This window comes from Oncorhynchus keta, chromosome 4 (assembly GCF_023373465.1).
Source record: "Oncorhynchus keta strain PuntledgeMale-10-30-2019 chromosome 4, Oket_V2, whole genome shotgun sequence".
Lineage (NCBI taxonomy): Eukaryota > Metazoa > Chordata > Actinopteri > Salmoniformes > Salmonidae > Oncorhynchus > Oncorhynchus keta.
In genome coordinates, this window is record NC_068424.1 from 47,506,102 (window position 1) to 47,532,275 (window position 26,174).

Here is a 26,174-nt window from a genome sequence, read left to right on the forward strand (position 1 = left end):
CCTCATCCCCATTCTCATTCCACAGAGAGAGAACCCATGATCGACACGGTAGATGATCGGCTGAGTTTGCTTGTGCTGAGGGCTGAAAAGAGAGGCTTTGATTGAACTAAGTCTAGCTGGGCTTGGGAAAGTCCAATGGATTTTTTGGGGGATATCTCTCTTATGGTCAGTTAATCAGGGGCCATTTATTATCTCTTCGACATTGAATGGATAAAGCCAAGGCATTAAAATACAAGACAGTGTAGAAACAGATGTTGGTGTTGAAAATTAGAGAGCTAAAAAACTATGTATTATTTTCCGTTATGGGAAAATAGTAGAATGCTGCAAGTCATTGAACTAATATAAAATGCAGAACACATTTCTTGTGTTATATATTCATTATAAACTTTTATTTTCACATAATCACTTTTAATTAACATACAAAATACTGCATATAAAAATACATTTGTAAACATACAGAAAAGCTTTGGTACCATAGCGTGTGTGTGGCGAATATTCTACATTATGTAGTGTGTGTGTTCTGCATTCCTGCGTGTTCTGCATTCCGTGTTCCTACATCATGTGACAAATGTCTACAAATAAGCATATTTATATTTCACTGGTAGTGTATCTAACCATAGGTCAACCTCTGTGAGTGGACTCTAAGCAAGTTACAAGAAAATAAGTGACTTCTCTCAGGTATCATTTCATTGTTTCAATAATATAGATTAAAATCTCGATACCCACATTTCTAAAAAAAAGATCTCCTACCAAAGAGAAGCTTATTTTAACATTAGGCCTACTATTTGTATTTTTCATAGAACTTCATACAATACAAAAGCACTTCAAAGATATTAGATCAGTCATGGGCACAGTACACAACAACGTACTAATCTTGTACCAGGTGTGCAAAGGCAGTGATATGCTCAGATCACTTCTCATTCAGTCAGTACCTCCGTGTAAAAACATAACATTTGTTCATACCTCTCAGACATCATTCAATCTCTTATGTACTGAACCTAAATCTCTTTCTTGGAAATGTTCATGTTTCCCTAAACATTGTAAAGTGCAAAATGTATACAGAATTGTTTAAACAAAAAGCTATATAAAACGTTTTAAAAAATCTCTATAAAACTCAAGACAACATAAAATGATATTTGACACATAACCTTTACTGAATGTACACTATTCTGCTTAAGGCCAAATGCATGAATCTTTTTTTCTCTAAGTTAATTATATTCCCGCAAAATAACTTGAAATAGAAAGTACACATTTGTAAAAACAAAGAAAATATACCTCAGTGCAACTAGAATGTCATATCCCATTGATGTTGAGAAGTATAGATGCCATAAGATGATGTGTTTCTGATTGTTTTTACTAACTAAAGTAGCCTACCCGTCTAAAAATGTGAACTTTTTCACACAAGCAAAATGTAACAGTTCATGCTCCACTCTTAGTGGTAAAAAAAACTGAAAGGGTTTTAGAAGCATAATGTTTTCATCTTTATAATATAAAAATACAAAACATGTAACAGGAAAAATGACAAGACAAATCCCCATAGAAACACTGCAATAGTGACCATACTACAAGAGTATTTTAAAATCATGAATTTCCTGATGTACATTCTTATTCTTACTGGTATTTTTTCATCTTCATTATTATGTGAAGGCTTTAAAAATGCCCCCTCTCTTCAATATGGAGTATTTTGCATTGATTAGATTGATTAAAATCATCATCAATCGACAATCATCATTAATTAAATATATGTCACTCTCTCATTGTAATTACTGATTTTCAATTGATTTTCAGAATTATTTTGAAAGTACCAGTTGTGAAATATTTGCTTAAGCAGTGGGAATTGTTTATGTTGTAAGGGTTAGCTCCTCACTGAAATCACAACATGTTGTCTTAATCCACTAAAGCAGGGATGGCCAACTGGCAGAAGGAAATGAACTAGTGCCGGCTCTGACTGCATTTGTGGGTAGGGATGTGTGTACGCAGACCCGCGATCCACTGCGGACCCTCATGATAAGTAAAAAACAATATGTGGCCCCAACCCCCATCATAGTTTCCCATCCCCTCACTAAAGCTATTCAGGAATGTTGCTATACATTCACCAAGTTTCTTAAATCTCTACAGGAAGCTGTCTTCCACTTCCGGTGTTCCAGAAGATTCCAGTGGAATCAGAGCCTGGTTGGCATGGAGATCCTCCTCTTCTGGAATGGTGTCTGCCTCGGCTGTCTCCTGGGAGATGGAATCAGCCTCTTCATCCTCCAGAACCAGAGAGCTACAGGGAATAACAACACACATGTTCCTTTACAAACAAACGTGGGATTTTACGATTTTACGTCCCATTTCAGGTGAAAACTATACAGCGTTGCGCCACAAATCAAAACAATGTAAAACCTAAACTGTCATATTTCTGCTAGCTTGGCTTGTCTAAGGTTTCAGTTTAAATGTCTTACAAAATCCTCAAAATGTAACACTGAGTGTACCATGCATTATGAGCACCTGCACTTTCCATGACAGACTGATCAGGTGAATCCAGGTGAAAGCTATGATCTCTTATTAATGTTGCCTGTTAAATCTACTTCAATCAGTGTAGATGAAGGGCAGGAGACAGGTTAAAGAAGGATTTTGAAGCCTTGAGACAATTGAGACATGGATTGTGTATGCGAGCCATTAAGATAGGGTGACCAGGCGTCCCCGTTCATTGGGGACAGTCCCCGGCTGGAGCTGTCCCCAGAAATGTCCCCATTTTTAACTGTGCTTTAAAAACAGACTGCAAAGTGAAATAACATTTTAAGTGGAAAGAAAGACCGGGCAGCAGAGACTACCGGTAAATGTCTCAATCGCTTTGTGCTTGTTTTGTCCAGCAGAGGGGGCTGCTCGCTATATCAGCTTCATTCACAGTTCTTCTTCTACTAACTACTTGCTCATGCTAGTTTTAGAGAAAAAAGCTGTGGAAAACTCAGCCAGAAGCTAGAAAGTGTCAAGTGAATCCACAACATCACCACAAATGTATTTTCAAGCAAGGTAAGTGACAATTGTTTGAGATACTATCTAATGATGTTATAATGTCACAATGTATTATATAGATAGATGATCTGCTTTATAAGGTTTTAAATAGGTTATGCTAGCTAACATTTAGCTATGTCGACTAAGTTATCTAGCTAGGTTAGCTAGCACTGTCATGGTAGCTAGGTTAAAAAACATTCACATGTACAGTGCCTTGTGAAAGTATTCGGCCCCCTTGAACTTTGCGACCTTTTTCCACATTTCAGGCTTCAAACATAAAGATATAAAACTGTATGTTTTTGTGAAGAATCAACAACAAGTGGGACACAATCATGAAGTGGAACGACATTTATTGGATATTTCAAACTTTTTTAACAAATCAAAAACTGAAAATTTGGGCGTGCAAAATTATTCAGCCCCCTTAATTCTTAAGTTAATACTTTGTAGCGCCACCTTTTGCTGCAATTACAGCTGTAAGTCGCTTGGGGTATGTCTCTATCAGTTTTGCACATCGAGAGACTGAATTTTTTTCCCATTCCTCCTTGCAAAACAGCTCGAGCTCAGTGAGGTTGGATGGAGAGCATTTGTGAACAGCAGTTTTCAGTTCTTTCCACATATTCTCGATGGATTCAGGTCTGGACTTTGACTTGGCCATTCTAACACCTGGATATGTTTATTTTTGAACCATTCCATTGTAGATTTTGCTTTATGTTTTGGATCATTGTCTTGTTGGAAGACAAATCTCCGTCCCAGTCTCAGGTCTTTTGCAGACTCCATCAGGTTCTTCCAGAATGGTCCTGTATTTGGCCCCATCCATCTTCCCATCAATTTTAACCATCTTCCCTGTCCCTGCTGAAGAAAAGCAGACCCAAACCATGATGCTGCCACCACCATGTTTGACAGTGGGGATGGTGTGTTTAGGTGATGTGCTGTGTTGCTTTTACGCCAAACATAACGTTTAGCATTTTTGCCAAAAAGTTCAATTTTGGTTTCATCTGACCAGAGCACCTTCTTCCACATGTTTGGTGTGTCTCCCAGGTGGCTTGTGGCAAACTTTAAACAACACTTTTTATGGATATCTTTAAGAAATGGCTTTCTTCTTGCCACTCTTCCATAAAGACCAGATTTGTGAAATATACGACTGATTGTTGTCCTATGGACAGAGTCTCCCACCTCAGCTGTAGATCTCTGCAGTTCATCTGGAGTGATCATGGGCCTCTTGGCTGCATCTCTGAGCAGTCTTCTCCTTGTATGAGCTGAAAGTTTAGAGGGACGGCCAGGTCTTGGTAGATTTGCAGTGGTCTGATACTCCTTCCATTTCAATATTATCGCTTGCACAGTGCTCCTTGGGATGTTTAAAGCTTGGGAAATCTTTTTGTATCCAAATCCGGCTTTAAACTTCTTCACAACAGTATCTCGGACCTGCCTGGTGTGTTCCTTGTTCTTCATGATGCTCTCTGCGCTTTTAACGGACCTCTGAGACTATCACAGTGCAGGTGCATTTATACGGAGACTTGATTACACAACATTGGATCATTCAGAGATCCTCACTGAACTTCTGGAGAGAGTTTGCTGCACAGAAAGTAAAGGGACTGAATAATTTTGCACGCCCAATTTTTCAGTTTTTGATTTGTTAAAAACGTTTGAAATATCCAATAAATGTCATTCCACTTCATGATTGTGTCCCACTTGTTGTTGATTCTTCCCAAAGAAATACAGTTGTATATCTTTATGTTTGAAGCCTGAAATGTGGCAAAAGGTCGCAAAGTTCAAGGGGGCCGAATACTTTCGCAAGGCACTGTAAACATGCAGTGGACAGGCTATTTTGAAAATATGATTATATTAAATTAATGTACAATTCTGAGAATATTTACTTGTAGATTACACATTTAATGCTTTGGCATTAGTAGGGTGAAAATATATTTGGACATTTTTATGGATAACTGTCACGGATATCATCCTCTTCGTCTGAAGAGGAGTAGCAAGGATCGGACCAATACACAGTGTGGTAAGTGTCCATGTTTTAATAGTATAAACTGAACATGACAGAATACAAAATAACAAAGTGAATATAAACGAAACAGTCCCGTGTGGCACAAACACTGACACAGGAAACAATCACCCACAAAATACCCAAAGCATATGGCTGCCTAAATATGGTTCCCATTCAGAGACTACGATAAACACCTGCCTCTAATTGAGAACCAATCTAGGCAACCATAGACATACAAAAACCCCTAGACTGGTGACCAACCCCATAAACATACAAAACCCCTAGACAGGTCAAAAAATATAATCACCCATGTCACACCCTGACCGAACCAAAAATATAAAGAAAACAAAGATAACTAAGGTCAGGGCGTGACAATAACATTAGCATAATGTTTTCTGTTAGAGTGGAGAGGAGGAAGACTGGAGAGGAAGAAGAGTGAAAGAGATAGAGGAGGACAGAAAGATATGATTACAGAGCCTGCCAATTTATTATTACAAACAATGTTTTTGAGATAAAATACAAAAATGAGGCAAGCAATGGGAATCTGTTAACCAAAGTACTTTATCTAATAGTGTACTATTTATAATTAAAGATTGGAGAGGAATGAGAAGGAAAAATTAAGGGAGTAAAAGAATGAAGTGAGGAGAGTAGAAGAGTGAGGTGGAAAGGCAAAGAGAAGGAAAGGAAGAAAAAGCAGGAAAATGAGTGAAGAAAAGAGGAGGAGAAGAAAAAATTAAGAGTGTAAGAAGAGTGACACAAGGAGAGTGAAGAAGAACAGAGAGAGGAGGTACAATGGCTCTTTCCAAGAAACGGAAATGCCATTTTGATGACAACATGATGAGACAATTTCCATCCAGGTCAAGACGATAGAATGGTTAACTGCACCCTTTGTAATTCCTCTTTTTCAATTGGCAGCGGGGGAAGAATGGCAGCGGTAGAACATCAACAGAAGAAAAAGCATAAAGCCTCTCTGATTGCCCGTGTTGGTATGCCCTCTGCCACCACATTCTTCAAGAAGGTAGAGCCTTCCCAAGAAGAATATGATTTAGCTGTGCAGGAGGGTGTCTTTGCATATATGCTGACATGGAAGCTTGATAAGCTGAAGTTTACATGTGCTAGGACAAAATGTGAAGCCATAGTGAGTAATGTGTTAGTACCATGGTCAACTACTTTGGTAACAGAGGACCTAGACCAGGTTGAATTTGTGTCCCTGTCCATTGATGCGTCCAATGATGGACATGTAAAGCTGCTGCCAATAGTCGTCAGATATTGTAAGATATATGATGGCAACACATCCGTGGAAACAAAACAGCTCGATTTTGTTGAATTGAAAGTAGAAACAGCAGAGGAGATTGCAGCTGAGGTCCTGGTGGTCATCCAAAAATGTAACCTGGAAAACAAAGTCGTGGCATTCTCTGCCGACAACACAAATGCCAACTTTGGAGGACTGAATAGGCTGGGGAGGGTCAATGTCCATACCAAAGTTAAAAATGCTCTGCAGTGGAACGGCCAAAACAGACCAAACATGGCCAAAACAGCTTTGGATATGATTCCCCTTGATGTTGAGTACCTGCTCACAAAGATATTTGGATATTTTCATATTTTCACCGTCAGAGTAGAAAGACTGAAGAGCTTTCGTAAGTTTGTTGGCCAGGAGTACCATAACATTTTAGGACACAGCCATGTTTACTGCCTGTCCATGCTCCCTGCTCTAGAAAGAGTGCTGAAAATGTATGTGCCATTGAAATCATTTTTTCTTCTGAAGACAAATGCCTTGTTGTCCTGTGAACAATGTTTGAAGATCCACTGATTGAACTTTGTCTGGCCTTAGTCCATGGAAACCTGACCGTATTCAGTGACAAGATCAAGATGCTTGAAGGCCAGGACTGCTGTTTTGTGGAGTCAGCTGCAATTCTGAGAAACGTTGAGGCAAAATTGACTACAAGGTGTGAAGACAACTTCATTCCAGTTTTGGTCAGAGGACTTCTGAGAGCTAGAGGGAAATGGAGCCATGTCTAAAGAGAGCTTTCCCAAAACATCCCAATCATTCTTCACTACGGCTGTGAACTACTTGCAAGCATGGGGAAAACACGCAGATCATCTAAAATATTTACATGGTCTCCTTATAAAAAGGCAACCTCAGCGAGAAGAGATCCAGAAGGCAGCAGACACACTGCAGGATTTATGCCCCAATGTGACCATCAATGAGGATGCATTGTTTGACGAGGTTACTGGCCTGCAAGAGTTCCTAAAGGGGTGATCGCTTGAAGAATGGAAAACATCTGAGACACCGCTTAGTCAGAGATGGAGCACGGTGGTTACCCACTTCAAAGAGAACGATATCCTACACACTAACCTGGCTAGATTAGCATCTGTTGTCATGTGCTTACCTGGAAGTAATGCACCAGTCGAGAGAGTGTTCTCCCAAATGAATGATATATGGACAGCAGCAAGAAATAGGTTCACTGTTCCTACCATCAAGGCCATGCTTATTGTGAAGACAAACTTCAACCTCCCCTGCCAGGAGTTCATGGAGAAGCTGGCCAAAGACAGAGCAATCCTGATGAAGATACATTCTTCTGAGAAATATACAGATTAAATTGGTATAAGTATATTATGTAGTTACCAATCACATCATCATCTTATTTCTGTATTATGTTGTTAAGTATTTCACATATACTATTGTCTGTTTTTTTTTCAGTTTTGCTCATGTTCTCTTCTGCTCTTATTCTACCCAGACTACCAGGACCACTGAATGGCTGTTCAGATCAGTTCTACCCAGACTACCAGGACCACTGAATGGCTGTTCAGATCAGTTCCAGACTACCAGGACCACTGAATGGCTGTTCAGATCAGTTCTACCCAGACTACCAGGACCACTGAATGGCTGTTCAGACTACCAGGACCACTGAATGGCTGTTCAGATCAGTTCCAGACTACCAGGACCACTGAATGGCTGTTCAGATCAGTTCTACCCAGACTACCAGGACCACTGAATGGCTGTTCAGATCAGTTCTACCCAGACTACCAGGACCAGGACCACTGAATGGCTGTTCAGATCAGTTCTACCCAGACTACCAGGACCACTGAATGGCTGTTCAGATCAGTTCTACCCAGACTACCAGGACCACTGAATGGCTGTTCAGATCAGTTCTACCCAGACTACCAGGACCACTGAATGGCTGTTCAGATCAGTTCTACCCAGACTACCAGGACCACTGAATGGCTGTTCAGATCAGTTCTACCCAGACTACCAGGACCACTGAATGGCTGTTCAGATCAGTTCTACCCAGACTACCAGAACCACTGAATGGCTGTTCAGATCAGTTCTACCCAGACTACCAGAACCACTGAATGGCTGTTCAGGTCAGTTCTACCCAGACTACCAGGACCACTGAATGGCTGTTCAGATCAGTTCTACCCAGACTACCAGGTCCACTGAATGGCTGTTCAGATTGGACAGTTATGTCTCGTCTGTAGTGTTTCTGTAATATAGTTGTTTTCTCTATCACAGTGTGCCTGTTAGACTAAATACATGAAACCGGAATTGTCCCCCTTTATTATTTCATAGATAATAACATTGGATATTTTAATTATATATTTACCACCGAATGGGCAAGACAGTGTCTTTGAATGGAGTATGGTAGTATGTGCCAGGTGCAATGGGTTGTGTCAAGAACTGCAACGCTGCTGGATTTTTCACCCTCAACAGTTTTCTGTGTGTATCAAGAATGGTCCACCACCCAAAGGACATCCAGCCATATTGACACAACTGTAGGAAGCAATGGAGTCAACATGGGCCAGCATCCGTGTGGAATGCTTTTGACACCTTAGAGAGTTCATGCCCCGACGAATTGAGGCGGTTCTAAGGAAAAATAGGGGGGTGCAGGGTGCATCTCAATATTAGGCAAGCAACACTGAGGCATGCATGAGAGCATCAGCTGTTCCGGACGACTGTGTGATCACGCTCTCCGTAGCCGACGTAAGTAAGAATTTTAAACAGGTCAACATTCACAAGGCTACGGGGCCAGATGGATTACCAGAACGTGTGCTCCGGGTATGTGCTGACCAACTGGCAGGTGTCTTCACTGACATTTTCAACATGTCCCTGATTGAATCTGTAATACCAACATGCTTCAAGCAGACCACCATAGTCCCAGTGCCCAAGAACACAAAGGCAACCTGCCTAAATGACTACAGACCCATGGCACTCACGTCCGTAGCTTTAAAAGGCTGGTAATGGCTCACATCAACACCATTATCCCAGAAACCCTAGACCCACCATAATTTGCATACCGCCCAAACAGATCCACAGATGATGCAATCTCCATTTCACTCCACACTGCCCTTTCCCACCTGGAAAAAAGGACCACCTATGTAAGAATGCTATTCATTGACAATAGCTCAGCGTTCAACACCAAAGCTCATTACTAAGCTAAGGATCCTGGGACTAAACACCTCCCTCTGCAACTGGATCCTGGACATCCTGACGGGCTGCCCCCAGGTAGTGAGGGTAGGTAGCAACACATCTGCCCTGCTGATTATCAACATTAGAGCTCCCGAGGGGCGTGTGCTCAGTCCCCTCCTGTTTTCACTGTTCACCCACAACTGCATGGCCAGGCACGACTCCAACACCATCATTAAGTTTGCTGACGACAACAGTGGTAGGCCTGATCACCGACAACAATGAGACAGCCTATAGGGAGGTCAGAGACCTGGCCGGGTGGTGCCAGAACAACAACCTATCCCTCAATGTAACCAAGACCAAGGAGATGATTGTGGAGTTACAGGAAAGGGAGCACCGAGCACGCCCCCATTCTCATCGACGGGGCTGTAGTGGAGCAGGTTGAGAGCTTCAAATTCCTTGGTGTCCTCATCAACAACAAACTAGAATGGTCCAAACACACCGAGACAGTCGTGAAGAGGGCACGACAAAGCCTATTCCCCCTCAGGAGACTAAAAAGATTTGGCATGGATCCTGAGATCCTCACAAGGTTCTACAGCTGCAACATCGAGAGCATCCTGACCGGTTGCATCACTGCCTGGTACGACAATTGCTCGGCCTCAGACCGCAAGGCACTTCAGAGGGTAGTGCGTACGGCCCAGTACATCACTGGGGCAAAGCTGCCTGCCATCCAGGACCTCTACACCAGGCGGTGTCAGAGGAAGGCCCTGAAAATTGTCAAAGACCCCAGCCACCACAGTCATAGACTGTTCTCTCTACTACCGCATGGCAAGCGGTACCGGAGTGCCAGGTCTAGGACAAAAAGGCTCCTCAACAGTTTTTACCCACAAGCCATAAGACTCCTGAACAGGTAACCAAATGGTTACCCAGACTATTTGCATTGTGTGCACCCCACAACCCCTCTTTTACGCTGCTGCTACTCTCTGTTTATCTTATATGCATAGTCACTTTAACTATACATTCATGAACATACTATTTCATTTGGCCCGACCAACCAGTGCTCCCACACATTGGCTAATCGGGCTATCTGCATTATGTCGCACCACCCGCCAACCCCTCTTTTTATGCTACTGCTACTCTCTGTTCATCATATATGCATAGTCACTTTACCCATACCCACATGTACATACCACCTCAATAAGCCTGACTAACCGGTGTCTGTATTAAAGCCTTGCTACTCTTATTTTCACATGTCTTTTTACTGTTGTTTTATTTCTTTACTTACCTACACACATACTTTTCCCCACCTTCTCCGCACTATTGGTTACAGCCTGTAAGTAAGCATTTAACTGTATTTGGCGCACGTGACAAATACACTTTGATTTTGATTTGATTCTTAATGTTTAGTACACACAGTGTATATATGGTAAGATAAGACCATTTTGTTATTGAAATCCCACGTATGGCTCTGTGTGTTGATGTTGTAACTATACAAGGTTCTCTAGAGTAAATATGCGTTATCTTTCCTGCATGCTCAGCGTTTGGCACACATTTTCAGTCAGTCAGTCAGTGTTTGTAGTCAGGAAGTACTTTAGACAGCCATACCTTGCGGGGCTTTCCATTGGCATGCGGTTGGCCTCAGAGAAGTCTTCCTCCTGAGGCTTGGGGTCCGGGATGGGAATGATGTAGTCATTGTAGGAGGTAGTCACTTCCTCTCCATCTGCCTCCGGTCTAAAGTCTCCAGTTAGGGGGTAGGGGTTGAGATCCTGGAGGGAGTCAGGGGCGGTGGAGGGGGTGATGGCTGGGGTGAGGAAGGGGGAGGAGAGCCTGGGTTTGGTTCTGACCACGGCCGGGTGGTCACTCTTGAAGAACTCGTCGTTGACTTGGCAGTATCTCTGTACCAATAATTATAGTCAATTAGATACATCTCAGTGATCAGATCTGTCCATAGTCAATACACACTTAAAGGAAAACCCCACCCAAAAACTATATTTTGGTATTTGTTTCATACGTCCATTCTTGACTAAATGTTTTACTTGTCAGCAATCAGGTTTTTAAGATATGTAACTTACAAAATACAGAAATCATCCCCGTATGATGCATTTTGCATTTAGCAAAAAATGTGATCGTTTTCATAGATGGATGTGGAAGTACTGTTGGTCCTCAGATGCAATGTGTAAAGGGAAAAAACCCTATTTTAATAGGATACCTTTTTATAGCTGTCAGTGAGCATGTTCCCCATGGTGTGCACCAGAAAGGAGAACTCTGGCCTCTTCTCATGTTTCTCATCCCAGCACTTCTGCATCACATCATAACTGGAGGACAGAATTACTTCCTTAGTTGAACATTTTAACTGAACTTGTCACTAAAAAAAGAACTGACAGAAGACATGATTAGAGAGAGGAGTTTGAGAGTGATGGTAGAGACTTACACTTCGTCTGTGGCGTGGTTAGGTTTGGCCATGCGATAGCCTCTCTTTAAGGCACTGTAAAACAGCTCATTCATAGGAAGGTCAGGGTAAGGGGTTCCTCCTGATAAAATATCAACCATTCAAGGATTTAAAGGCTGATCATGCTGAATCAGGAGTGTCCAAAAGTTCTCAAATCTCGAATGAAACAAGAATCGTGACGTATTTGGCTTCCTACGAAAAACACTGTTCACGCTGTTTCACGCTAAATTAACCACTTCTCAATAGGCACTCTTCTTATCACAGCCGTTCAAAAAGCATTTGTAAAAATCCCAAACTTGAATTGATAATAAACCCGGACTGTGGCAAATAACAACAAAACCTCATCTGACCCTAAATAGACTCAGGATGAGACAATCTGCTTGTCTTGTCCTCTTAAGATAACTTTATTGCCTGTTTGTTTAAACACGGCATTGACAGCCTTTTGAAACCTCTATACTAACATACATTAAATAAACGAGGTCATCTGACCGCTCATGCTACTCTGAACGAAATCCAGTTAATGGGTTGTTTCAATTTAATCAAACAGTAATCTCTTTGAACTGTCAGTTAATAATGAATGGGATTCCATTTCCCGTCCACGTACCAAGGGTGAAGATCTCCCAGAGCAAGATGCCATAGGACCACACGTCACTCAGGGTGGTGTACAGGTTATGGAAGATACTCTCTGGGGCCATCCACTTCAGGGGCAGGAATGTCTGAGAGGGCCAGAATTAGAGAGAACGTTAGCATCAGCCAGGTACTTAGAGGTAGGTTACAGCAGAAGTTATGGCTTACAATTTAAGTCAGAAGAAAGTTGTAATTTATGGTGTTTAAATGGTGTTTTAATGTTATCTTTCAAACTTTGTCTTATTTAATGTGTATGTGTATGAGTGACCCTTAGTGAGCCTGCCACTCACACTGCCTTTGGAGATGTAGTTGGAATCGTGCATGATGTCTCTGGCTAGGCCAAAGTCACAGATCTTCACCAGTTTCCCCTCACAGATCAACACGTTCCTGGCGGCCAGGTCACGATGGACACACTGGGGAGGAGAGGGTTTTAAATGGGCAATCTGCAGTTGCTACATTTATTTTTGGACTTATAAATGTGTGATATATTATGTACCCGTTGATTCTTGAAGCATAGGACGTATATATGCCTCATGAGCTTTACTGTGATACCCAACAACAACATTGATGAAATGCCTACCACAATAACGGACAGTGTCAAGTTCTGTACACACCGTGTGATCCCCATGAAAACCACCAGGTTCTTTCCGAATGACAAACCACGGATTTAATGGCGAGATCAAAAACGCATTACGGATGAAGAAGATTGCGTTCTCCCATGGCGATATGCAGTTCCTGCACCAACTGAACATCTTCCTCTAACATGCCATCCAACGAGCCACACTAAGGTACAAGGACAAGGTGGAGGTGGAAAACAGCAACGTGATTGCTAAGCAGGTCTTTCAAAAAGTCAGGAAGTTGGCAGGCTACTCTGACAAAACCATCTCCACCGGCTCTTGATGACCCACTCGCCTTGTCCAAAAACCTCCAACAACTTCTTCTCAAGAAGAAAAAAAGAGGAGGAAGGGAAGCGCTGCTAAGGTACACAATAGTAGATTTTGGTAGACAGAAGGAGCTCTTTGGTGAAAGGGGTAAAATGGTTATCAAAAAGCAAGGAGGACCAAGGGACTCTTCATTTAATTAATTATTAAAATGCCTTGATTTGTATGGCATGTTCAATAGAAAAGTTTTGGCTGCATGGCCTTCGTCAGGGAGTACAAATAAACTTCTTCTCATGTTTTGATACCCACGTTTTGATACCCGCTATGATCCAGAAGCTGTGAGAACTTGCTGGATGCCCTCCACTTTACTGATTCCCATGGCCCACTCTTCAGTGAAGAGGTGGCGGCAAACCAGCGGAAAGCTTCGGTAAGTGCAAGGCCAGGCGGGATAAAGTGTCGAGTCCTAAAAGCCTGAGCTGCTGAGCTCAGCCCTATCCATAGCCTTTCGCCTACCGCTACCCACTGGCACAATCCCCACCCTATGGAAAACATCTACCATCGTGCCCATTCCTAAAATGTCTACCTCGACTGAGTTCAACCGGCATGTTGCTCTCAAGTCACTGATCATGAAATTCTTGGAAAGACTGGTTCTTAACATCCTACTACGACCCACCGTTCACTCCTCCCTTGATCCCTACCAGTTTGTTACAAAGCAGGGAGAGGAACGGATGACACGGTGGTCTGCAGCCTGCACAGGCTCCTGGAACATCTGGAGGGAATGGGGAATTACGCACACATCCTGTTTGTGGGTTTCAGCTACGCCTTCAACACCATCCAACGACACACGATGATCCAGAAGCTCAGTAACCTAGACATATCTCCCACCATCATTCGCTGGATCCACAACTCTTTAAGTGGCAGACCTCAGGCCGTGAGAATAGATAACACCCAGTCCTCTGTAAGCATCACCAACATTGTTGTTTGTTTCTTCTGTGTTTTCATATTTGTTTTAGGTATTCCTGTGTGAGCTGGGCCAAGATTTTCCTATTGTAGGACAATAAATGGGATTCTGATTCTGATTCTGATCCGGTCAGTGGTATAATCTACTTTAAAAGTACTACTTAAGTATTTTTTTGGGGCATCTGTACTTTACTATTTATATTTTTGACAACTTTTACTTTTACTTCATTACTTTCCTAAAGAAAATAATGTACTTTTTACTCCATACATTTTCCCTGACACCCAAAAGTACTAGTTACATTTTGAATGCTTAGCAGGACAGGAAAATGGTCCAATTCACACACTTATCAAGAGAACATACTTGGCATCTCTACTGGTTCTGATCTGAAGGACTCACTAAACCCAGATGCTTAGTTTGTCAATTATGTCTGAGTGTTTCAAATATTTTACTGAGGCACAGTTCATATGAGTAAATCAATTAAATTAAATAAATAAATTAGGCCCTAATCTATGGATTTCACATGACTGGGATTACAGATTCTGTTGGTCACAGATACCTTAAAAGTAGGGGCATGGATTAGAAAACCATTCAGTATATGGTGTGACCACCATACATCTCATTTGCATATAGTTGATCAGGCTGTTGATTGTGGCCTGTGGAATGTTGTCCCACTCCTCTTCAATGGCTGTGCAAGTTGCTGGATATTGGCGGGAAATGTAACACGCTACACGTCAATCCAGGGCATCCCAAACATGCTCAATGGGTGACATGTCTGATGAGTACGCAGGCCATGGAAGAACTGGGACCTTTTCAGTATCCAGGAATTGTGTACAGATCCTTGCGACATGGGGCCGTGCAAAATCACGCTAAAACACAATGCTATACACGTGGTATGCGGTTCTGAGGCGGGTTCGACGTACTGCCAATTTCTCTAAAACGAGGTTGGAGGCGACTTATAGTAGAGAAATTGACGTTAAAATTCTCTGGCAACAGCTTTGTTGGACATTCCTGCAGTCAGCATGCCTATTGCACGCTCCCTCGAGACTTGAGACGTCAGTGGCATTGTGTTTTGTGTCAAAACTGCACATTTTAAAGTGGCCTTCTATTGTCCCAGTACAATTTGCACCTGTGGAATGATCATGCCATTTCGATCAGCTTCTTGATATGCAACACCTGCCAGGTGGATGGATTATCTTGTAAAAGGAGAAATGCTCACTAACAGGGATGTAAACAAATCTGTGCATAAAATATGAGAGAAATACGCTTTTTGTGCATATGGAACATTTCTGGGATCTTATATTTCAGCTCATGAAACATGGGACCAACACTTTACATGTTGTGTTTATATTTTTGTTTAGTGGACATATCAAACTATCATTTTATATGTCATTTTGGATCAGTTGTTGCATCCATAGCTCTGTGTATTTGAGAGTGGTTACATTTCTCCAGCCCCATCTATCAGCTTTTAACCAAAACATTAGCAGGGAAGATGCGTTGTTATTGTTTCAACTGCTTGATTGCCCATGTAAACAACCGGGTTATAGGAAGCCAAGGTCAGACTGGACATTAATTATTGATGGTGAAGTACATTCTATATCCATATCTACAGCTCTGTAATTACTGTGCCTGGCTCAATAAGGGGAAATGATAAATATATATATATATATCAATAAAAGTTTAGATTCCATGTAATAAATAAAGGCTGAGTAAATAAAACATTACATACGTTCTTGGAGGCGAGGAACTCCATGCCTTTGGCCACCTGGTAGCTGAAGCCGATGAGGTCAGTATAGCTAAGTGTAGTAGAGTCACTGATGAACAGGGCAGGGTCCATTGTGATCTGGTCTGGAGGGAGAGCAGAGACAGGGATGGCAGGGTTCATTAATGAGGTAACAAAGAGAGACAATGTAAAGTTGAATAGATGTTCAGGTGATACACATGGACAGTATACACTGAGAGTACGAAACATCAATAACAAATCAAATACAAATCAAACTTTATTTGTCACATGCGCCGAATACAACAAGTGTAGACCTTACTGTGAAATGCTTATGTACAAGCCCTTTACCAACAGTGCAGTTTAAGAAGAGTTAAGAACATATTTACAGAATAAACTAAAATAAATAAAGGTAACACAATAACATTACAATAACGAGGCTATATACAGGGGTCACCGGTACTGAGTCAGTGTGCAGGGGTACAGGTTAGATTTGTACATGTAGGTAGGTGTGAAGTGACTATGCATAGATAAAACAGCCAGTAGCAGCAGTGTACAAAACTAATGGAGGGGGGGTGTCAATGTAATAGTCCAGTGGCCATTTGATTAATTGTTCATCAGTCTTATGGCTTGGGGGTAGAATCTGTTAAGGAGCCTTTTGGTCCTAAACTTGGCGCTCCGGTACCGCTTGCCGTGTGGTAGCAGAAAAAATGTAGACCATTTTATGGTCTGTCCTCTGACACCACCTACTATATAGGTCTTGGGTTTCTGGGCCGTACGCACTGGGGGACTGTTCGGCCTTCCTTTTCCTGTCGTCCATGAACAGCTCCTTTGTCTTGCTCACATTGAGGGAGAGGTTGTTGTCCTGGCACCACACTGACAGTTCTCTGACCTCCTCCCTATAGGCTGTTTCATCGTTGTCGGTAATCAGGCCTACCATTGTTGTGTTGTCAGCAAACATAATGATGGTTTTGGAGTCAGTTTTTGGCCACGCAGTCGTGGGTGAAAAGGGAGTACAGGAGGGGACTAAGTACACACCCTGAGGGGCCCCACTGTTGAGGATCAGCGTGGCAGACGTGTTGTTGTCTACCCTTACCAGCTGGGGGCAGCCCGTCAGGAAGTCCAGGATCCAGTTGCAGAGGGAGGTGTTTAATACCAGGGTCCTTATCTTAGTGATGAGCTTTGTGGGCACTATGGTGTTAAACGCTGAGCTGTAGTCAATAAACAGCATTCTCACATAGGTGTTCCTTTGGTCCAGCTGGGAAAGGGCAGTGTGGAGTGCGATTGAGATTGTGTCATCTGTGGATCTGTTGTGGTGGTATGTGAATTGGAGTGTGTCTAGGGTATCCGGGAGAATGCTGTTGATGAGATCCATGACCAGCCTTTCAAAGCACTTCATGGCGACCAATATGAGTACTACGGGCGGTAATAATTTAGGCAGGTTACCTTCACTTCCTTGGGCACAGGGACTATGGTGGTCTACTTGAAACATGTAGATATAACAGACTAAGTCAGTGAGAGGTTGAAAATGTCAGTGAAGACACTTGCCAGTTGGTCCGCGCATGCTTTGAGTACAGGTCCTGATAATCCATCTGGCACCGCGGCTTTGTGAATGTTGATATGTTTAAAGTCTTGCTCACATCGGCTACCGAGAGAGTATTATCACACAGTCATCCAGGACAGCTGGTGACCTTGTGCATCCTTCAATGTTTCTTGCCTCGAAGCGAACATTAAATGCATTTAGCTCGTCTGGTAGGCTCGCGTCACTGGGCAGCTCGCATCTGGGTTTCCTTTTGTAGTCTGTAATAGTTTTCAAGCCCTGCCACATCGGATGGGCGCCAGAGTCGGTGTAGTAGGATTCAATCTTAATCCTGTATTGACATTTTGCTTGTTTGATAAGTTTGTCTGAGGGCATTGCGCGATTTCTTATAGGCGTCCGGATTAGTGTTCTCTGCTTGAAAGCTGCAGCTCTAGCCCTCAGCTCCATGTGGAGGTTGCCTGTAATCCATGGCTTCTGGTTGGAATCTGTGTGTACGGTCACCGTGGGGACGACGGCGTCGATGCACTTATTGATGACGCCGATGACTGAGGTGGTATACTCCTCAGTGCCATTGGATGAATCCCGGAACATATTCCAGTCTGTGCTAGAAAAACAGTTCTGTAGTGTAGCATCCACTTCATCTGACGACTTCCGTATTGACTGAGTCACTGGTACTTCCTGCTTTAGTTTTTGTTTGTAAGCAGGAATCAGGAGGATAGAATTATGGTCAAATGGATGGCAGGGGAGAGCTTTGTACGCATCTCTGTGTGTGGAGTAAAGGTGGTCTAGAGTTTTTTTTCCTCTGGTTGCACATGTGACATGCTGGTATAAACATTTGGTAAAACTGATTTAAGTTTGCCTGCATTAAAGTCCCCAGCCACTAGGAGCGCCGCTTCTGGGTGGGAATTTTCTTGTTTGCTTATGGCCTTATAGAGTTGGTTGAGTGCGGTCTTAGTGCCTGCATCGGTCTGTGGTGGTAAATAGATGGCTAGAAATCATATGTATTTGAACTCTCTTGGCAGATAGTGTGGTCTACATCTTATCATGAGGTACTCCATCTCAGACGAGCAATACCTTGAGACTTCTTTAATATTAGACATCACGCACCAGCTGTTATTGACAAAAAAGACTCACACCCCCCCACCCCTGGTTTTACCAGACGTGGCTTCTCTGTTCTGCCGGTGCATTGAAAATCCCTCCAGCTCGATATTATCCACGTTGTCATTCAGCCACGACTCGGTGAAACACAAGATATTACAGTTCTTAAAGGTTTTTTTCAATGATTGCATGTTAGCAAGTTGATGGCAGTGGTCGTTTACTCGCTCGCCTACGGATTCTCTAAAGGCAGCCCAATCTGCATCCTCTTTTACTCTGTCTTTTCTTCACGCAAATGACAGGGATTTGGGCCTGTTCCAGGAGAGCAGTATATCTTGCTCATCAGACTCGTTAAAGGATAAAGCTTCTTCCAGTTCGTGGTGAGTAATCACAGTTCTGATGTCCAGAAGTTACTTTTGGTCATAAGAGACGGTAGCAGCAACCTTATGTACAAAATAAGTAAAGAAATAAGTTCCAAACAACGCAAAAACAAACAAAATAGCACAATTGGTTACGGGCATGTAAAACGTCAGCCATCCTCTTCGGCGGCATTTTAACATCTGCTCTTTCCTTGGCGGCTGACAAGGTGAATCCAGGTGAAAGCTATGATCCCTTATTGATGTCATACACAATCCATGTCTCAGTTGTCTCAAGGCTTAAAAATCATTCTTTAACCTGTCTCCTCCCCTTCATCTACACTGATTGAAGTGGATTTAACAAGTGACATCAATAAGGGATCATAGTTTTCACCTGGATTCAACTGGTCAGCGTATGCCATGGAAGGAGCAGGTGTCCTTAGTGTTTTGTACACTCAGTGTACATAGAGGCTCTGTAGGTCAAATGAACAACTAACCCATCCTCCTGTGCTTTCTCTTCTCATGTGCTTCCCATATGTTTGACATATGTTTGACATATAACAGACCTAAAATATACAAAGTATACAGTACACTTGAGCTTTGTTATGGCTCTGTATTTCTTGGACTCTATACCTTGTTCCTGGTAATGGTCGTGCTGATAGGGAGACTCATAGGGAGAAGGCTGGATGTCAGCGTATTTGATGGTGTCTTTCATCTCCTGCATGGGGACGTACACTGTGGGCTCGTCCTTACTCATGTCCATGTAACCACCGTCACACTCACTGCCAAATGACACGTAGCTGCCAAGATATTTGGGACACATTAGGGTAAAGTATAATAAATTAAAAAACACATGGTCATCTCTGTCTGCATGGCCTCATCTACAGATGTAGGATCTACATTTGAGGTTGTTTGCTACAGCAGGAATAACCCTGCAGCAGCAGGAAATTGAAATTATTATGTGGATTATAATGAATGGACATTTTTGTGGTTGATACATTTTTTGTAAGGGGAAAACAAGTCTGAAATTTCGAAGTGGAAATGAGAAACTTCAGAAGCCTTTTTAAAGCTCAAATACACAACACGTTTACATTTCCTGCCTTGCAGAAAAGTTATCCTGCAAGAGGGTGATTAGTGTACATACGTACACTACCATTCACTTAGAAATGTCCTTGTTTTTGAAAGAAAAGCACATTTTTTTATCCATTAAAATAACATAAAATTTATCAGAAATACAGTGTAGACATTGTTAATGTTGTAAATGACTATTGTAGCTGGAAACTGTTGATTTTTAATGGAATATCTACATAGGCGTACAGAGGCCTCTTATCAGAAACCATCACTCCTGTGTTCCAATGGCACGTTGTGTTAGCTAATCCAAGTTTATCATTTTAAAAGGCTAATTGATCATTAGAAAACCTTTTTGCAATTATGTGAGCACAGCTGAAAAGGATTGTCATTATTAAAAAAGCAATAAAACGGGCCTTCTTTAGAGTATCTGGAGCATCAGCATTTGTGGGTTCAATTACAGGCTCAAAATGGCCAGAAACAAAGAACTTTCTTCTGAAACTCGTCAGCCTATTCTTGTTCTGAGAAATGAAGGCTATTCCTTGCGAGAAATTGGCATGAAACTGAAGATCTCGTACAATGCTGTGTACTGCCTAGAAGGCCAGCATCCTGGAATTGCCTCTTCACTGATGATGTTGAGACTGGTGTTTTGCGGGCACTATTTAATGAAGCTGCCAGTTGAGGAATTGTGAGGCATCGGTTTCTCAAACTAGACACTATAATGTACTTGTCTTCTTTCTCAGTTGTGCACCAGGGGCTCACACTCGTCTTTCTATTTCTATTCTGGTTCAAGCCCATAATTAAAATTCCTCAAACATACAAGTATTATTCACCATTTTAAAGATAAACTTCTTGTAAATCCAGCCACAGTGTCCGATTTCAAATAGGCTTTACGGCGAAAGCACACCAAACAATTATATTAGGTCAGCACCTAGTCACAGAAAACCATACAGCCATTTTCCAGCCAAGGAGAGGGCTCACAAAAGTCAGAAATAATGATTAAAGTAATCACTAACCTTTGATGATCTTCATCAGATTATACTCACAGGACTTCATGTTACACAATAAATGTGTGTTTTGTTCGATAAAGTTCATCTGTATGTCCAAAGAACTCATTTGAAATTGGTGTGTTATGTTCAGAAATACATTGTCTCAAACAAACATCCGGTGAAAGTGCAGAGAGCCACATCAAAAAACAGAAATAGTCATAATAAACATTGATAAAAGATACTAGTGTTATGCATGGAATTATAGATAAACATCTCCTTAATGCAACCACTGTGTCAGATTTCAAAAAGGCTTTACAGCGAAAGCACATCTTGCGATTATGTTAGGTCGGCACCTCGCCACAGAAAAACATACAGTCATTTTCCAAAGAAGGAGAGGTGTCACAAAAGTCAGAAATAGCATTATAAATATTCACTTAGCTTTGATGATCTTCATTGGAATGCACTTCCAGGAATCCCAGCTCCACAATAAATGTTTGTTTTGTTCGATAAAGTCCATAATTTATGTCCAAATACCTCCTTTTTGTTCGCACGTTTAGCCCAGTAAACTAAATGCTCAATGCGCGATCGCTAAGTTCAGATGGAAAGTCAAAAAATTTATATTACAGTTTGTAGAAACATTTCAAACGACGTATAGAATCAATCTTTAGGATGTTTTTTACATAAATCGTCAACAATGTTTCAACCTGACAATTCCTTTGTCTTTAGAAATGAAAAGGAACGCAGCTACCTCTCACAGCCATGCACATGACTTAGCTCATGGCATTCTGCCAGACACCTGGCTCAAACAGCTCTTATTCGCTCCCCCTTCACAGTGGAAGCCTGAAACAAGGTTCTAAAGACTGGTGACCTCTAGTGGAAGCCTTAGGACGTGCAATATGACCCCATAGACACTGTATATTGGATAGGCAATCACTTGAAAAACTACAAACCTCAGATTTCCCACTTCCTGGTTGGATTGTTTTCTCAGGTTTTTGCCTGCCATATGAGGTCTGTTATACTCAAAGACATCATTCAGACAGTTTTAGAAACTTCAGAGTGTTTTCTATCCACATCTACTAATTATATGCATATGCTAGCTTTTGGACCTGAGTAGCAGGCAGTTTACTCTGGGCACCTTATTCATCCAAGATACTCAATACTTCCCCCCAGTCCCAAAGAAGTGTTAACAATGTCTACACTGTATTTCTGATCAATTTGATGTTATTTTAATGGGCAAAAAATGTGCTTGTCTTTCAAAAACAAGGACATTTCTAAGTGACCCCAAACTTTTGAATGGTAGTGTATGTCTTTCTCCCATATGTGGTTGTATTTTATCCACGCACTGGCCAATATAACCTATTCTTTATCTTCCAAATGAAGACCTGAGTAAACCACCAGATTAGGAGGTAGCTCTCACCCTTTCCTTTGGCTGAGAGGGGTGCTCCCTCCAGAGATGCGGCAGCCAGAGTCCTCCTGGTTCTTCTCAAGGTAGTACTGCAGGAACGTGTGCTTGTTCTTGTGTAAGTAGTCCACCAGGTCTCCATAGCGACAGTACTCTGTCACCAGGTAGAGAGGGCCTGAGAGGTTGGGTGCAACAAAAGGGACATTTTTATCTTCATTGGGGAAGAGTTTGTGTGAAATATTGTATTACACATACAGTGGGGAGAACAAGTATTTGATACACTGCCGATTTCGCAGGTTTTCCTACTTACAAAGCATGTATAGGTCTGTAATGTTTTATCATAGGTACACTTCAACTGTGAGAGATGTAATCTAAAACAAAAATCCAGAAAATCACATTGTATCATTCATTACCTGTATAAAAGACACCTGTCCACATACTCAATCAAACAGACTACAACCTCTCCACAATGGCCAAGGATATCAAGGGATAAAATTGTAGACCTGCACAAGGTTGGGATGGGCTACAGGACAATAGGCAAGCAGCTTGGTGAGAAGGCAACAACTGTTGGTGCAATTATTAGAAAATTGGAGAACTTCAAGATGACGGTCAATCACCCTCGGTCTGGGGCTCCATGCAAGATCTCACCTCGTGGGATCAATGATCATGAGGAAGGTGAGGGATCAGCCCAGAACTACATGGCAGGACCTGGTCAATGACCTGAAGAGAGCTGGGACCACAGTCTCAAAGAAAACCATTAGTAACACACTACGCCATCATGGATTAATATCCTGCAGCACACGCAAGGTCCCCCTGCTCAAGCCAGCGCATGTCCAGGCCCATCTGAAGTTTGCCAATGACCATCTGGATGATCCAGAGGAGGAATGGGAGAAGGTCATGTGGTCTGATGAGACACAAATAGAGCTTTGTGGTCTAAACTCCACTCGCCGTGTTTAGAGGAAGAAGAAGGATGAGTACCATCCCAACCGTGAAGCTTGGAGGTGGAAACATCATTCTTTGGGGATGCTTTTCTGCAAAGGGGACAGGACGACTGCACCGTATTGAGGGGAGGATGGATGGGGCCATGTTTCGCGAGATCTTGGCCAACAATCTCCTTCCCTCAGTAAGTGCATTGAAGATGGGTCGTCGCTGGGTCTTCCAGCATGACAACGACCTGAAACACACAGCCAGGGCAACTAAGGAAGAAGCATCTCAAGGTCCTGGAGTGACCTAGCCAGTCTCCAGACCTGAACCCAATAGAAAGTATTTGGAGGGAGCTGAAAGTCCGTATTGCCCAGCGACAGCCTCGAAACCTGAAGGATCTGTAGAAGGTCTGTGTGGAAACGTACAGGAAACGTATGATCTCTGTTATTGCAAACAAAGGTTTCTGTACCAAATATTAAGTTCTGCTTTTCTGATGTATCAAATACTTATGTCATGCAATAAAATGCAAATGAATTACTTAAAAATCATACAATGTGATTTTCTGTTTTTTTGTTTTAGATTCTGTCTCTCACAGTTGAAGAGTACCTATGATAAAAATGACAGACCTCTACATGCTTTGTAAGTAGGAAAACCTGCAAAATCGGCAGTGTATCAAATAGTTGTTCTCCCCACTGTACAATTACATGGTTAGTAAAAATAACTGCTAAAGAACTGCTAAAGCAACACTCGAGTGGTTTAAGGGGAAACATTTAAATGTCTTGGAATGGCCTAGTCAAAGTACAGACCTCAATCCAATTGAGAATTTGTGGTATGACTTAAAGATTGCTGTACACCAGCAGAACCCATCCAACTTGAAGGAGCTGGAGCAGTTTTGCCTTGAAGAATGGGCAAAAATAAATCCCAGTGGCTAGATGTGCCAAGCTCATGCAGACACCCCAAGATACCTGCAGCTGTAATTGTTGCAAAAGGTGGCTCTACAAAGTATTAACTTTGGGAGGGTGAATAGTTATGCACGCTCAAGTTTTCTGTTTTTTCATCTTATTTCTTATTTATTTCACAATAAAAATGATTTTGCATCTTCAAAGTGTTGTTGTGCATGTTGTGTAAATCAAATGATACAAACCCCCCCAAATCCATTTCAAATCCAGGTTGTAAGGCAACAAAATAGGAAAAAGGCCAAGGGGGGGGGGTGAATACTTTCGCAAGCCACTGTACATGCTATTGCCCTAGGTCTGGGATTTCAGAGACTAATGACATTAGGTTGTGAACTTGTGATTTTTGCTGTGGTGAAGGGGGCAGGGCTCACCCTGTTTGGTGCAGGCCCCCAGCAGGTTGACAATGTTGAGGTGAGGCCCCAGGTGGCTCATGATCTTCAGCTCTGACATTAGAGCCTGGGTCTCACTCCTCCTGGCTGTGGCTGGAGGAGTGTTCAGAGGTCAGAGAACTAAAGCATGAAACAGACTGGCATACAGGCTTAAAACTACCTCTATGCTGAAGATGATTGTTCTCACTTACATTTGAGCATTTTCACTGCCACTTTTGTGCTGGACTGGGAATGACTGAGACCATACGCGGTCGCTTCGACCACCCTGCCGAATGCTCCGGACCCAAGAGTACGACCTGGAACACAACACAAACATTGCCCAAATCAGAACAGTCAATATGAACAGTAACTTGTATCTGTCTCTATTAATTAAATACACTATCAAATAAAGATTTGGGGTACCCCCATAGACATCATTGGCACCCCCTTCCCCCATGGTTCCTGGTCCTTACCCAGCACCAGGCTGTCTCGGGGCATCTCCCAGGCAAGGTCATAGGGCAGATGGATGGGGTCAACATAGATGTACTCATGTCCGTCCAGACTCACTGACTCGATCACCTTCCATCTGATCTCATAGCGAGGCTTCTGAGGCAACACACAAGAAAAAGAGTTACCCAATCACTCAGGCACATTGGGATACCATGAGTGAGTTAGTAATTGTACTGCATCTTGCATAGTTGTTTTAACATTGTTCACTGTGTTTTTGTGTAGTCTCACCTTCCTCCACACAGCGATGAGGATGATGATGGAGATGATGACGATGACTACCAGGGCTAGAACCGCAGCCAACACTGCCACCTGGGAGAAAAAAGCTAGAACACAACACAGAACATTAACATCCAACTATTGCATAGTCGACATAGTCACAGAGAACATTTGTTCCTAGTATTAACATTCACACCATTATTTATACATAAACTATTTATCAACTGTGCTAGTGCTGGACTGGAACCAACAACCTGCAACTCTCCAGGACTGTCTAGTTACAGTATGTACTTTGAAAAATGCAACCCCTTAGGTAGATGATACACATCGAAATACAAATATCCCCATAGATAAAATGTTGTTCTTCGATAATGGCAATAGCATCATTGTTTGGTTCTATCTTTAGATACATACTGCTGGACACCAGTTTGACGTCCCTCCTGCGGAGTCCTCTCTCGTTGCTGGCCTCACAGCGGACGCTCACCTGCTGGGGCTTGTGGAAGATGACCTGGCTGCGGACCTGGCCCACCATACGGCTCTCGTTGAAGCTGACGTTGGTCTGGACGCTCAGGGTCTCAGGGTCTGACACTAGGGGCTGCCACACTGTGCTCCGGTTACTGCACCTGGGAGAGATGTTATAATGATAACTACAGGTGTTTCAATAGTACAGTAGTAAAGGTGAACTACTACTACTGCTACCTTCACTCAGATGTGTCTGAG

The 26,174-nt window shown here is 42.4% G+C and overlaps 2 protein-coding genes across 4 annotated transcripts in view; one reads left to right on the forward strand and one right to left on the reverse strand.

The window, feature by feature from the left end:
- Positions 1-358: 358 nt before the first annotated feature.
- pdgfrb (platelet-derived growth factor receptor, beta polypeptide) overlaps positions 359-26,174 on the reverse strand; it is a 54,227-nt gene continuing 28,411 nt past the window's right edge. Inside the window, exons 10-23 of one of the 2 annotated variants that reach the window (XM_035762757.2) lie at positions 25,869-26,077; positions 25,467-25,561; positions 25,202-25,331; positions 24,941-25,045; positions 24,732-24,842; positions 22,496-22,655; positions 19,655-19,821; positions 16,040-16,158; positions 12,762-12,884; positions 12,449-12,560; positions 11,827-11,926; positions 11,605-11,710; positions 11,001-11,290; positions 359-2,266 (exon numbers count right to left, since the gene is read on the reverse strand). In XM_035762757.2, the coding sequence (XP_035618650.1) occupies positions 2,113-2,266; positions 11,001-11,290; positions 11,605-11,710; positions 11,827-11,926; positions 12,449-12,560; positions 12,762-12,884; positions 16,040-16,158; positions 19,655-19,821; positions 22,496-22,655; positions 24,732-24,842; positions 24,941-25,045; positions 25,202-25,331; positions 25,467-25,561; positions 25,869-26,077 (1,981 nt within the window). In that variant the 3' untranslated portion in view covers positions 359-2,112. Of the gene's footprint in view, positions 2,267-11,000; positions 11,291-11,604; positions 11,711-11,826; positions 11,927-12,448; positions 12,561-12,761; positions 12,885-16,039; positions 16,159-19,654; positions 19,822-22,495; positions 22,656-24,731; positions 24,843-24,940; positions 25,046-25,201; positions 25,335-25,466; positions 25,562-25,868; positions 26,078-26,174 lie in introns of both variants that reach the window. The other variant, XM_035762749.2, reaches the window with a different exon arrangement.
- LOC127923720 (uncharacterized) lies at positions 2,842-6,825 on the forward strand. Of its 2 annotated transcripts, XR_008115157.1 has the most exons (3): positions 2,842-3,015; positions 4,972-5,005; positions 5,906-6,825. XR_008115157.1 is itself a non-coding variant. In XM_052507786.1 (2 exons), the coding sequence occupies exons 1-2, from the start codon at positions 2,999-3,001 to the stop codon at positions 6,798-6,800; spliced, it is 912 nt and encodes a 303-aa protein (XP_052363746.1). In that variant the 5' UTR covers positions 2,842-2,998; the 3' UTR covers positions 6,801-6,825. The 2 variants fall into 2 exon arrangements, 1 of the variants encoding a protein (XP_052363746.1); XM_052507786.1 differs by lacking the exon at positions 4,972-5,005.